The sequence below is a fragment of the Sinocyclocheilus grahami genome, unplaced genomic scaffold (genome assembly GCF_001515645.1).
Source record: "Sinocyclocheilus grahami isolate Dianchi unplaced genomic scaffold, SAMN03320097.WGS_v1.1 scaffold892.1, whole genome shotgun sequence".
Taxonomy (NCBI): domain Eukaryota; kingdom Metazoa; phylum Chordata; class Actinopteri; order Cypriniformes; family Cyprinidae; genus Sinocyclocheilus; species Sinocyclocheilus grahami.
The window spans coordinates 286635-301559 of NW_015506071.1; the positions used below are offsets into that span (position 1 = coordinate 286635).

At 36.0% G+C, this 14925-nt stretch overlaps 2 protein-coding genes across 2 annotated transcripts in view; both read right to left on the reverse strand.

Moving 5' to 3' along the window:
• Positions 1-792: 792 nt before the first annotated feature.
• Positions 793-5675, reverse strand: LOC107563853 (LIM domain transcription factor LMO4-like). Its single transcript, XM_016248820.1, has 5 exons — positions 5375-5675; positions 4046-4268; positions 2436-2532; positions 1620-1769; positions 793-1501 (listed from the first exon to the last, which is right to left on the reverse strand). The coding sequence occupies exons 2-5, from the start codon at positions 4258-4260 to the stop codon at positions 1493-1495; spliced, it is 471 nt and encodes a 156-aa protein (XP_016104306.1). The 5' UTR covers positions 4261-4268; positions 5375-5675; the 3' UTR covers positions 793-1492.
• A 6649-nt stretch (positions 5676-12324) lies between these two features.
• LOC107563854 (protein CYR61-like) overlaps positions 12325-14925 on the reverse strand; it is a 6546-nt gene continuing 3945 nt past the window's right edge. The window contains exons 4-5 of the mRNA XM_016248821.1: positions 14425-14624; positions 12325-13291 (exon numbers count right to left, since the gene is read on the reverse strand). Of these exons, the coding sequence (XP_016104307.1) occupies positions 12986-13291; positions 14425-14624 (506 nt within the window). The 3' untranslated portion in view covers positions 12325-12985. The remainder of the gene's footprint in view (positions 13292-14424; positions 14625-14925) is intronic.

Below are 14925 nucleotides of genomic sequence, written 5' to 3' on the forward strand. Positions count from 1 at the left end.
AATTAATGCAGAGTAGGTAATTTTTTTATACATGCATTAATTTATATTTGTTTATTAATTAAATTTTGTTTATAGATATATACACTATATATATATATATACACACACACTATATATGCATTAATTTCTTGTTATTTGCATAAATTAATTTTAATGTCTCACAACAGCAAAAAGCACGATGAAATTCTAAATCTCTAAGGTAATTACAAAAATGTATCAAGTAATTTATTGGTTATCAACTTCTTATGTAATTGCAAAAAAAACTGAAGAATTACTACTGAAAAAATTTTTTTTAAAATACATTTTGCATTAAAATAACAAATGTGCCATCAGTTTTTTTTATAAATGTCAATTACTTGTCTCTAAAGCGAGAAGAGCAATTTCCCACTATAGTTTAGAGGTGGCTTCAAGGGCAGGAGGTTGTGAGAAGGGAAAGGGGGTGAAAAAGTTGTGCTGTGTACTTTAATTGCGACATGGTAAACATTTAACGTGTTTGATTGTTTTGAGGCAGCGAACGGAAAGGAGCGACTGCCTCTTAATTAACTAGGCGGCAGATTAGTCCTTATTAAATTCAAACACGGGATCAGAGCAGAGTTCAGCCTCCCCAGTGCAATAGCAGCACAGATACGGCACTCACAATGAACTTACACACTCCACGCTCACATTTAATTGCTTCTGTAATGGTCCGAGCTCAAGCCCTATTCATACTAACCCTTTGGGTAATCAGGCTGAGAGCAAAGCTAATAACTAGGAGAAAAATAAAAATAACTAGGACAACAAATTCATTCTTGGCAGCTGGGTTTTGTAGGATTTCCCATTTATTGGATAATTACACCTTAAATAGACACATGTTGAGCAGATAATTCAACCGTTACAGAGAGTACTGGTATAAAACATATTTACAATTCTACACCCTGAACAATGTCCAAAAGATGTACGAAGATATTCTGTTTTTGACGTTAGTCAACATGAAATCAAAACCGACCCCGTTTACTTTATTGATGCACTTTCCTGGTGTTAAAGTGAGTCACATTTACTGCTTGGTGCAATTTTGTGGGCAAAATCCAGTTTTACAGTTTTTCACACGGCTATGTGTCAGATTATGGACAAAAACGGGTTGTGAACAGTTTCATCTTGACTCAAAAAAGCACACATTGCTTTCAGCTGAAGCCCTCTCTCTGAGGTTAGATGTGAGAGAGGCAGGATATCCTGTGAGAAAATAGAAGTCACTTCTGTTTTCAGGGGGCAAGAAATCCACCACAGTTTTATATGAAGTCAGATATAAAGAAATGTTTCCATCGCTCTCAGCCCAAACCCGTTCTCCCTCTCAAAGAACCTTTTTCATTTAAGCCTAAGAATTTAGGCTGTAAAAACATAAGTGCATTAAAGGAGGAGTGTCTGGAGGATGTCAGTGAAGAGCTGTGAGGAGAAGGACACTGGAGGGTAAGCAGAGAGAGAGGAAGAAGAAGGGGCGAAGAAGACGGGGAGTCCCTCAGCAAACCTACAAGACACAAGATTGGTTAAACTCCATGTTTGTCCTCTATGGCAACACTTTGGTTATGGCCTACAGACAAAGACCAAACTCGCATTGTAATATGACCTTAAAGAGTAAAACTCACTTTCTGGTCCGGTAGCACCGGGTTGCTCTGCAGGTGAGTATTAAGGAGTGAGGCTCCTGGCCGGTCGTGCTCGCAAAATAGGGTGCCGTTCACATAATGGAATCGGTCACCGGGGACCAACTGGTTTCTGCACGTTGCACAGGAGAAGCACTGGAACAGAAAAGAGAGAATTGAATCGATTTAACCCTGCGGCCTGTTTTAAGTGCTGAATTATTAGACATGCGTTTTATTGAAGTATGCAGAGCTGCTAGTCGGGCTTAACTTTTTTAAGGTCAGTTCCATTTTAAAAGAAAGCGCATCAGCAGAACATTATTATGAGAAGCTGTAATATATCTAGGCTTGGCCCAGATAAATAAATCTACCATACTGTAATATGACAAATAAATAAATAAAGATTCACATGTTTAATTCAGCTCTAATAAACATCTGCGATTTAGAAAGCCATTAAATATAGTACTCAAGTTAAAGTGAAGCACAGCCAAAAATGGAAAAATCTGCCATTTACTCACCCTAATGTTATCCAAACCTGTAGGACTGCTCATACAGTCTCCACTTAATCCATACAAATGAAACTCAAAGGTGTCTAATGTCATTTTGGACCTCATTGACTTTTAGAGCATGGACAAAAACATTCTTCAAAACATCTTTTAGTGTTTCAAGAAGAAGGTCAGTCATACAGGTTTGGAAAGACACAAAGGTAAGTAAATGACATTTTTAATACAGGTTTGGAAAGACATGAGTAAATTACAGTATTTATTATTTTTGGGTGAACTATCCCTTGACAAAGCTGTCATAGTCACGCTTCACATAACCAACCTTGAGGTGGTAGACATTGCCCTGTGCCCGCATGACCATTTCACTGGCGGGAATGGACTGACCACATGCACTGCAAGCCCCCGTGTGCCCAAACAACCTGGAAAACGCAAATGAAGAAAGTAGAAGAAACACATTGTAGAACCTGGTTTTGCTTTATTGCTGGAGCGCAGCTATGACTTCAGCAGTGCTATCTCCCACAGAGTTGACACAACAGGCTTAACATTAACTGATGCCGTGTGATGCATCTAAGACAGCATGCAGCGTCTCTGATGTTCTCTGTGGGAGCATGTGAGAATGCATCTGCAGAGATCATCAGCACCCGGTGGATGCAAATGAGTCCAATGCAAATCGACACGAGAACAAAATGCTTGTCAGCATAGCATGACAACTACAGCTTCAGACAACTTTGGCTAGGCTATTTGAATTGCAAATGACTGTGGAGACTCTTGCCTCAAACAGTCTCATTATCGACTTGCGTCTTTGTTATAACGATTAAAATTTCGGATGTGGGCACTACTAAATGTGGAGGTGAAAAAATATGGGTCTATGAGTTAAAAGCCTTTTTCCACACTCATTATTAGCTGTTAAAATTAAAACCCATGCATGGTATTTTAAGGGCATAAGATTAGTTTGTAATTTGCTCTTAAATTTTGCAGACTACCTGACCTACTTATGGTTCACTGAGCAATTAAACGATTTCTTAAAATATATAAGGCGAGTCCACAAAGCACTTGATTGGTGAAAGTAGGTGCTTTGAAGTAATATTAGTGGAGTAAAAATTAAAAGGTCAAACAAAATATACAAAAATGTTTTTTATGGTCTGATTATTTTTATGTGGTTTTCTATATTTTCAACCCTGTTACTAAAATTAGATACAGTCTAACCAGTTTAAAATCTTGCTTTTTTTGTGATTGTGTGTGTTTTTAGCAATAAACTTTAAAAAGCATCACATTTTAGCAGACAATACAGTCAAACATATCCAATTAAAAAAATAAGTAAAATGTAAACAGGGTTACAAGTGACAGGGTTGAAAATGTAGCCTGTGTCAAGATATACCAGCTAGTCTGGGACCAAATGCTGGTTTGTAGTAACTGATAAACCTATAAATCACATTAAAAAGAAAAATGTGTTTGTTCACAATAGAAATTGGGTAACAGGGTAGAAGGGTAATGCTCAACCATGCAATCTGTGTAAAAACAAAGAAAATTAAATATGCTTTAAAAAAAATTTCAAATGATGTTTCTCCCTGGATGTCACAATTATTAAAATAATTATTATTATTATTTGTAATGGGGGAAAATGACAGTAAAACATTTTTTTTTAATGTTTTTCCAATTTAGTGATTACATTTAGTTCAAGAGTTTTACTACAATAAGTGGAATATCACTTCAGCAGATTATGTCAATATGATTAATTGCTGGATGTAGTTGAGCAGGACATGACCTCTGAGCTAAGAGGGGGCATACAGAAATACTGTTTTAAAACAAGCTACTTATCATGCTAAATTAATTTGGTCATCTATTATCAGTTGATTGAATAGATCTACTGTAACACTTTTCACAACAAATCTAAATGTCTCGGGTTCTTTGATGTTTGAGCTTGCGTCTGACCTGATGTAGTCTGTTCTGCAGAGGATCATGCCTCCTTTGCTGTAGCAGGTGGTCCCGATCTCTCCCAGCTGAGCCTGACAGCACGAGCACTTGAGGCAGCGCGTGTGCCAGTAGCGTTCCATGGAGAAGAGCAGGAAACGGTCAGCGATGTGACCCCCACAGCCCGCGCACGACCTGGACGCGCACGCGCCGCCTGTAACCTGACTGTTCACCATAGCTACGGCTGGAAGGAGGCAAATGAGAAGACCAGCTGCATGAACTTCTCACCATGTATGATTATTAACAACAAACTGTATGGTGTGCAAAAAAAGGTGATTTTAACGATGAAATCTATAACGCAGAGGTCAGGGTGAAGGGACAGTGAAGGGGACATGGCTCTCCAAAATAAAAACAGTGGTTAATCAATATGTTTTTTTTTAAACAAGTTCTTCAACTTTTCAGTACCTCAGATAAATAAATATTTGTTGGCTGTGCAGCCAAACAAACAAGTCATCAAGTGCATCCTATACTACACAGTGATGCAAAGATATTGGTAAATATTGAGATATATGACAAATTTATATAAGCTATATAAAGTAATGGTGCCGAAGTAAAGACTGAACACTAATAAAGCTTGTGATTCATCATGTTTTTCTATATTTAAGTAAAGCTTGGATATCAAAAATGTCTTATTTAACATCCTGCACATTTAAAAACCCAACAAGAGGTCTTGTGATAAAAAAGGTAAATATTTTCCATCAGCAATGAATAGAAAACTTAACTATACACACACATATATACACACACACACACACACACACACACACACACACACACACACCACCACCACTAAAATGTCATTCAGTGTAACAATAGTTCATATACCAAAAAATGCAGTCAGGGATGTTTAGAGGAAGAATCATTAAAAATACTCTATTTAAGGATCACAGTGCAGCCTCCAAAAACAAATTCATCTTTACTCTTTAAACCACTAGGTTTAGTTTAATCACTTTTTATTTCATATATTTTAATTTAAAAAAAAATTTGTTTTCATTTTTGCATAACCATATCTGTTACGCTGTTATTTGAAACATTAAAGTAGACAGTTATATAAAATATAAAATTCACTTTTGTAAACAGATATTTTCTTTTGTTTGTTTATCTATCTAGAATAACTATAACATGTAAGTAAAGAATATTTGGACACCCAACACAGCAGCAGGATTACAATACAGAACATGTCTTGATGAATCCACATAGCATTTTAAACTTTCAATTCTCAGCTCATACATTGAAACTTTGCCAATTTGAATTTGTAGTGCAAATGTGAACGCACGCACTGCGACTCACCTTGAAGAGCTTCTATACTGCAGTGAGTTGATACCCTGTATAAAGTTGAAGTTATCCACCCCGAGACCTCGCGCTCTTATGACTGTCCTCCTCTTCACGCCCACATTTTACAGTAACAGGGCAACAGGGTTTAATCAGCGTCGCTGTTCTGGACAGTGAGTGGCATGTGAGTTACTGGCTCCGTTGCATTGTGCAGCTCTCCAAAAGAAGACCTCGAGAGTGTGGGCTTGTTTTCTCCATCAGATGTTACATCCAGCAGTCAGACGAGCATCGAGCGACCCTCTCACCGACGGAGGCTTTTTATCACTGCGTGGCGTACCAGAGCTGTACACTTCACCTTGATAGGTTTGATCATTTCTGGGCGTGGCTTCTAACATAATAATCAGTATTAGCCTAATGCATATTTGTCCGTCACGCATATTAAACATAGTGCATATTAAATTTCTTTATAAAAATATAAACTCAACTATAATTTAAAACGGAGAATTAATCTTTATTCTCAAATAAATCAGATAACATACATAGGAATTTATAAAGCAACCCTTATGAAAATTAACCATAATTAAGTAAACGTTACACTAAAGCTGTGCGCGTATTTACAGCATAATCTCTCCCTGAGAACAGACTCAAGTTCAAGAAAATCCTTTTTTATTTTTTCTTCCGTTTTTGAACATATATAAAGGTAAATACACACATTTACAGCTCAAAACAGATTTAAACAACAAGAGATATAATGTAAACAATATACAAAAAGCCAGGAAAATACCCCCCCCCCCCCCCCCCCCCCCCACACCTAAAAAACAAACAAAAAAACATAACACAGTCTCGGAGGTAAGAAGTGGATTATCCTTCACCTGAAATGTTTGTCTTTTCATCCTGAAATGCGAGGCAAATGTTGATTAGGAACCACATTTCCACAAACCCTTTCAGTCGATTGGGATGTTCTCTTTTATTCTGGAGGGCAAGGGCAGTGGCTGTACCATCGAGAGTATTTTGCAGTATTAAACGCGTATTTATACAGATTTCATCAGGCTCCGAATATTCTTCAAACAGAACACAAAGAATGGCCTTCTCAGCCGCCATAGCTGCAACTCTTGCTTCATCAGAACAGGGCGTTCAGCGCACCACCGTTTCCGTTTAAAACACGTTTTGCACCGTTTTGTCGGAGCTGAACGCAGCCCTGGTCAAGATGCGTCACATCATCACGTGGTGCTTGACTTTTATACAGAGGTTTTCAAACTTTTTGACCTCCTCTGTCCAACACTATATCCGAAGGCCCTCATATAATATAATATAATATAATATAATATAATATAATATAATATAAATAGGCCTACAGAAAAATTACAATTTTTAATCTAAATTAATTACATGACGTGTCGAATAATTAATCTTATTAATCGCAAATTACATTTGACTGTGACAATACCCCCAAAAGATTATTTAATGTTATTTTTGTGTTAAATGAGAAAGTATTAAGTAGACATTACAAATAGTAGCTTTAGAAAGAAATATTTTATTTGATTCAACATAAAGTTTTACACAAAAACGTTTGGACTACAACGACTCAACATAAACTATGGAACATAAAAGAAGATCATTTGAGAAACATCTCATAATTTTTTCATGCAAAAAAAATTTACCAGACAAAACCATGCACTCGTGTGATATTGGTCTCGCTGCTCGTGTGATATCCCTTATCATGTCATAAATATGAGACAAAAACATTTTTGGCCTTTTTGCCCCAATATATTGAATTTTAAGGCATAACTGCATTTATGAAGTTGTTGTCCTGCATCATATTTGTCAACAGTCAACTATATGAAATGTAAGATGACGTACAGGTCTGGGGTCGGGGCCAGTGCGTTAACTGCGTTAAAATATTTTAATCACATTATTTTTTCATAACTAATTTATTAAGTTAACACATTAAACTGACAGCCCTAAATAGAATAGAATAGAATAGAATATAGTGACATTACTCCAAAATATGTTCTGATTTTATACTGAATGAAGCTAAATAAATGTATCTTTTATATAATATTAAAGTGTCATGAAACTCTAAAACACATTTTTTGAGGTGTTAACATATATGAACAGGTTGCACATCAGTGAAAATAATGTAATATAATATAATATAATATAATATAATATAAATAGGCCTACAGAAATCTCTCTCTCTCTCTCTCTCTCTCTATATATATATATATAACAATAGTTTCAAAAACTGTATGTTCTTCAATAAAAATGTATTAAGGGAAAATATTTTATTTTAAGTTTACATGTTTTTAAAATTACGATTTTATTTTATAATTGTGTTTTATCATATATTAATAGTAATATTGTTTAAATATAATCTATTTAGGTATTACAATAATAATTTAAATAATCCACGGGCCACTTTGGGTGTTTGCTGATATTAATCTTTATTAGGCTAAAGGGTATTTATTAATGAGTGTGTTTAATGTCATTTCATGTGTCCTAATTGCAGTCATAATTCAGCTTATAAAAACATGGTAATTTAAACCCAAATATAATTATAATATATTAGCCTATATATAATAATACATTTCCAGGATGTTTTATTTGCAATATTTCTGCTATACTGGTTTATGACCTGATCAATCATCATCAGCTCACTCAAAAGAACGACTCAAAAAACGGACATCATAAACAGAAACAGACACGTGATCTGCATTCATAATCTCACATGTCTCGTATGATAAAGACTCGCTGCATTCTCCTCTGTAAAATCACCTGAAGGTCTTGTGGGTTCCACTAGAGATCAGTGTTGAAGAGTAAAGCAGACGAACCGAGGACTGTATGCAGCCATCATCTGCCAGCTTACATTCAAAAACATTATTTGAGCATTTTACATTTTCCCAATATTTTTTTTCTTCCTACTCTACTGCTAGACCAAGCCTTAATTTATCCAAATTTGATATGATATTATGTTTTTTTTCCTGTTTTGAGTATCAATATGCTCATTCTAGCTAACTAACCTGAAGATGCATGTTTTGTTTATTGTTGTAAAAGTTAAATGTGTGTGTAAGCCTTTAACCCTGTGGCCTTTTGTTCTGGTTTCTGACATATTTCCAGTTGCTCTTTCAGATCCGTGTTGAAACTCACATCTGGCTGTTAGCCTGTGGCAGACCTGGATCATCCTGGGCCTTCCTCTTTCACTCTCTGTGCTGCACCTGGAGCTTCCTGCACCCACTGGACTGAACAGACATTACTAGTCATGCACCACAGATTCTCCTGTGTTATTTCAATGACCAAAAACATAATATTTATGTCCCAAGCAGTGTTTTTTTAAATTATTATTTATATACTATTACAACATTTATTAAGATTTTGAATAATAATTTTTGAATATTGAGGTTTTATTTTAAGTTTTCATTCTAATATATGTTTTAGTAATTGTATGTGCTTTTGTTATTTTTATGAGTTTGTTTTCTATTTCCATTTAGCTTTATTTTTTCAGCTTTAGTTTTTAGTATTTGTAGTACTTCAACATAAACTTATTTCAGTTATTTTATATCAGTTATTAATAACTAAAACTATTTTATATATATATATATATATATATATATATATAACATTTTATTTCAGCTTTATTTCAATTAACAAAAAACAATTTTATAAATAGTTTTAGTTATTAATAACAGTGCTGGTCCCAAGTTCTGTGTGTCCCATATTTGCCATAAACATTTTAACTTTTTAAATGGATCGTTCTGTAAAACTGTGACACCAGGTTGTAAATATAAAATATAAACATAAACGAATAATAATACTGACATGAAAAGAAAAGAAAACAGCTCAAAAACAATTTCGTTTGACCACCTGGAGTGAACAAACAACACTTTCTGAAGGTTAAGCATCTCCTTTCTCTGAATTTTTAAAAGATTCAAGTGCTATTTTGTTACCTATTCATGGAAAGTGTCTGCTGATGTATGAATACTTTACTGTGTCACATGACACGTTTAAAGCCAAAGCTCCATCCACTGCTATTTTGTACTATTGTACAACTATGGAGTCTTTTCTCTTTGTTGGAAGATTTTTGTTGTCAAGGGACATGTCTTAAAGTTTACAAAGGCTTCTAAGAGCAGCCCGCACACAACTGAACTAGATCAATTACTCCGACTTGGCAAACAAGTTGAACAGTCTTTTGGGGACATGTGAGGCCCTTATAGAACAAACATCTCAGAAACAGGCACGTTTTACGTCAGTGATGACTTTTGCTTGTCATGTCCCTTGCAATGTTAAGCAGTTCTATGGACCTTTAACTGTATTTCATAAAAACAATCAATCAAAAATGGTAACTTACAAAAATGTGTAACATGCCTAATAAAAATCATTGTCCATATCCTGGAAGGCAACTTAAAAATTGTAAGAAAATTGAGAATTTTACATTCTGATGTGCCTCATTACAGTAAGTAGGCTACTAACTTAAAAGTAAGAAAGCATTTCAGACTTACTGTGATTGTGGTTTGGGTTTTAGTGATCCTCTAAACTGCATAAAGAGCTGATCGAGGGCTATGTGCATATGGATATATGGAGGAAGAACAGACTGGCAGATGAGAATGTGGAATTTGAGAGCCGGCTGTGAAGTTTGTACTGTCTCTTTCTCTCAGTAGAAGTTTAAGAGGATAATCCAACAAAACTGAAAGTCCTGTCATTATTTACTCAAGAGTCACATTGTCAACAAAAAGCATCAAAATCTTCAGATGAAGAGAAATTTAAGCAATATTCACTGAAAAACTTGCCCTGCACTGTACACCCTGGTGAAAAAAACAGCATATGCTGGTTAGGTATGTTTTGAAGCATGGCTACTGGTTTAAGGTGGTCCTAAGCTGGTCATGTGCTGGTTTAAGATGGGCATGTACTGGTTTAAGATGGTCATGTGCTGGTCCTAAGCTGGGCATGTACTGGTTTAAGCTGGCCATGTACTGGTTTAAGATGGTCATGTGCTGGTCCTAAGCTGGTCATGTACTGGTTTAAGCTGGTCATGTACTGGTTTAAGATGGTCATGTGCTGGTTTAAGCTGGTCATGTACTGGTTTAAGATGGTCATGTGCTGGTCATGTGCTGGTCCTAAGCTGGTCATGTACTGGTTTAAGCTGGTCATGTACTGGTTTAAGATGGTCATGTGCTGGTCCTAAGCTGGTCATGTGCTGGTTTAAGATGGGCATGTACTGGTTTAAGATGGTCATGTGCTGGTCATGTGCTGGTCCTAAGCTGGTCATGTACTAGTTTAAGATGGTCATGTGCTGGTTTAAGATGGTCATGTGCTGGTCCTAAGCTGGTCGTGTACTAGTTTAAGATGGTCATGTGCTGGTTTAAGATGGTCATGTGCTGGTCCTAAGCTAGTCCTGTACTGGTTTAAGATGGTCATGTGCTGGTCCTAAGCTGGTCATGTACTGGTTTAAGATGGTCATGTGCTGGTCCTAAGCTAGTCATGTACTGGTTTAAGATGGTCATGTGCTGGTTTAAAATGGTCATGTGCTGGTTTAAGATGGTCATGTGCTGGTCCTAAGCTGGTCCCAAGCTGCTTAGGACCAGCATATGACCAGCTTTAACCAGCTTAAACCAGCTCAAACCAGCAGTCATGCTTCAAAACATACCTAACCATCATATGCTGTTTTCTATTCACCAGGGCATGTTAACAGTGTGCTAAGAACATGCTAGAACATGCTAGCAATGTAGTAAACATGCTAAAAGCATACTAAAATTAACAGTGTGTTTAAAACCTGGCTAAACATGCTAGCAACATGCTAAGGTATGTGAAGAACATGCTAGCAGTGTGCTAACAACATGCTAGAAGTATGCTAAGTTAACTATGCTAGCAACAATCGAAAATTCCTTATGAAAATTAACCACGGTTTTACTAAAAATAAAACTAAAAAAACATGGTTACTATAGCCATGGTAAAACCACAAATTAACCATGATTTTGCTACACTATTAACCATAATTTAACCATGGTATTTTACTAATGTGACTTACTGTTTTCAGCTAATTTTCACTGGCAAAATCATTTCAATAGGAATCCACACAACCACAAATTACACATGAGGGCGAGAGATTTCACAGATTTTGGAACAGGTTCAAGTTGTTCATGTGGATTTGTCATGACGACCAACAGAAACTGCTTGATTTGAAAGTGTCTTCTGACTTGTGTTAGCTGTGCATTAACCATCACTACACTAGAAAGTAGACAGACCTTTTTTGCCACAATTTCATTGTCATTTCTCTAATAGGACCACACTTTTAGGAACATTTTAGCAACTTGCCAAAACATACTATGTTATGCAATATATTATGAGCATGATAAAACATGCTAGAAAAATGCTAGCAATGTGCTAAAACATGCTAGCTTTTGAAACTTGTCAGTTACGTCTAGCAAACACGTTAAATCATTCTAATAACACCAAAGAACATGTTAACATTGCCTAGCAACACTTAAGAAATAAGAAATTTGTATAACTTATTAAGAAATACATACTTGCTAGCAGTTTGCAATTCTTAGTGATTTTATGAAGTATAATTGGGTCTAAAGAGGTTTATTGGGGACTGAACTGGTTTGATATGGTTTCTTGGGGGTTTAATGGTGTCTGAAGTGGTATAATATGATATTTGACTTGTTTTCCTGTCTTCATTTGACTTTCTTTCTGTCTGTCTGTCTGGCAATAAAACCTAAAGGTCAACATCAAAGAATGTCATCAAAATTTTATAATCTAGTTTTTGCATGTTCCTTAAGGCAACAATTGTTCAGGGGTGAATTTTAACAAGTTATGTAATTTTATGTTGTGTTTTTACATTTTAATTAAGTTAATTTAGTATAACTTAATATAAGTCATCCTGTGGCCCCCTTAGATGTTTGAAGATGAGAACATTCTGTCAAAGTAAGAATCAGTCAGTTACAAACAACACTAACAAATATTTTTCCTGGAAATGTTTTATTTTTTTGTGACACAAACTGATCGGCAAAGTCATTTATATTCAACATCTTAACTATACAAATAGACATTCACTCCTATACAAGAGAGCGTCTAGAATTTAAAGCATGCCCCGAAAAATGAAGCAGTCTCAAAAAGTCACTCCACCTATAGTGAAGCCTGTACACTGTACAAAAGACAAAGCAAGTCTCTAGACTAGTCATCCTTGATCAGGTAACTCAATGATATAGGCCTACATAACATCTGTAACATAATCTCATCGCCCTCATTAGTGCATTTACCCATCGAGTGACAGGAAGTCATTCATCTGACACCAAATAAATCACTTATACTTAAAGACACTATAAAATACTTCAAATCTAAAAATAACAGAATAAATAAAAGTAGAAAGATGTGGAAACATGAGCTAACAACAGTAAACAATGCCTTCTCACAAATCCTCAAGAAATGTGACCTGGACATGCTTTCAGGAGATTCAGAGCCTGCAGGTCAAAGCGAAGGAGAAACACTTAAAGTGCAAAAATTATATACAAGTCTAGAACAGTTTACCATTCTATAGTTCAGGAGACTTGCCTGAAACAGGAACGTCCTTTAAGTGTGAAAAGTGAGTTTTAGCCATTATGGAGTGATGGCGTGATGGCGTGTTGTGTGTGTTCAGTGAGAGAAGGTGTGTATGTCGTTGTGAAGGCTGATGATGGGTGAGGATCGCTCTCTCTGAACCCTGCAGAAGCTCTGGCTGCAGTGGCAGCGCTGGATCCACATGATGTTACGTGTGATGTTCTCTCCATCTGGGCAGCGGAAGCGCAGACGCACCGTGCGGGATGAGGACGGCTGACAGCACCTGCCGTCCACACACGAGCCACACGTACGAGGCCGGTAGCGGCGAGCCGTAGAGCAGCCAGCGAACGTGATCTGCTCTGGTTCCCGAGACCTCACCACTTGCCTGCACTTCTTTCCTTTCTACATGACATAAAACAAGAAATCATTCATATGAGTGATAAGCTTGAGCCTTTGGCTTCTTCTGGAACAATAGAGAAATACATGTCAAATTTTATCTGAAACACAAGCTACTCAATATTAACTTTTTGTTTATTGAATTGTTGCATAAAAGCAGTCAGTGTTGGGGAAAGTACTGCGTTACAATATTGCGTTACTCCATAAAAAAGTAACTAATTGTGTTACTTAGTTACTTTTTATGGAAAGTAATGTATTACGTTACTTTTGAGTTACTTTTTGTCACCTGGGCTGGACTTGATTATTTGTTTTTAATAACAAAATGAAAAAAAGCATGTTATATTTTTGGCAACTGTAAAGGCCCTTTCACACCATAAGTGAAATTAATAAGCCTCCGTCTGAAGGAAGTGCCTCTGCACCTCATTCCCAATTTCTCTCAACACGGGGTAAGGAGAGCTGTCAGTAAACATAAATGGGAAAACAAAGTAACTTGCGCTACTTATTTGAAAAAGTAACTCAGATATTTCATTGTAAATTTAAAAGTAATGTGTTACTTTACTAGTCTTTATCTGATTACATAACTCGCATTACTTTGAATTGTGTTACACTCATGAACAGTGAGTGAAAATTGACCATATTTTTGGTAAATTTTCCTTGAAAAATATACAACAAATTTAAAATGCATATAAATGCTTTTCTGAATATAAAAGTCTGTCTTGTCAGCTTTTTTATTTTTGTACATTGGCATATGAATGAACTCACAGTATATGGGTTTATGTACATATGATTGTATGTATACTCAGTGCTAACACTTTATTTTGATAGTCCACTTTAGACATTCTACTAGCTATAAGTAACTTTGCAACTACATGTCAACTAGCAGTCATTAGAGTACTAGTAGACTGTCTGCTTAATGTAAGATAAGTAACACTATATTTTTATGGTCCCCAACACACATTCTACTGACTATAAGTAACTTTACTAACACTCTACACTCTAATGAGAGTTAGTAGACATGTAGTTGCAAATTAATGAGTGTTAGTTAACATAGAGTTGCAAAGTTACTTATAGTTAGTAGAATGTCTAAAGTTGACTATTGAAATGAAGTGTAACCCACTCATTTCACTACAGTATCTCACCTTCATAGCTGGAGTGATGTCACATTCTCTGATCTGGCAAAGGCGAGTCTCTCTAACAAGCTTGCACTGTGCATTATTATTAGTCACACGACTCGAGATGCCAAACCCGCAGGAAGCAGAACATTCGGACCAGTCGGTGGTCTGTGGGAAACATTCAGATGATGGGAAGGGAACCTGAGACACAGGCAAGGACTCCCACTCTGCAGGGTAAATGAGAACACAAAGGTTTCACAGGACACATTTCACAGGTTTCTAGGGCATTCTGGTGGTTACTAGGGTGTTCTGGGTAGTTGCATACTGGTCCAAGTCAAATGAGCCCAACCCCAAGTCTCATTTAAAACAAAACTCATTTGAACAATGTAACTAGTTAGTTAATATTATAACTAATTATAAACAAATGTGTATATATAAATGTATATATACGTGTATATATATATATATATATATATATATATATATATATATATATATATATATATATACTGTATATATATATATATA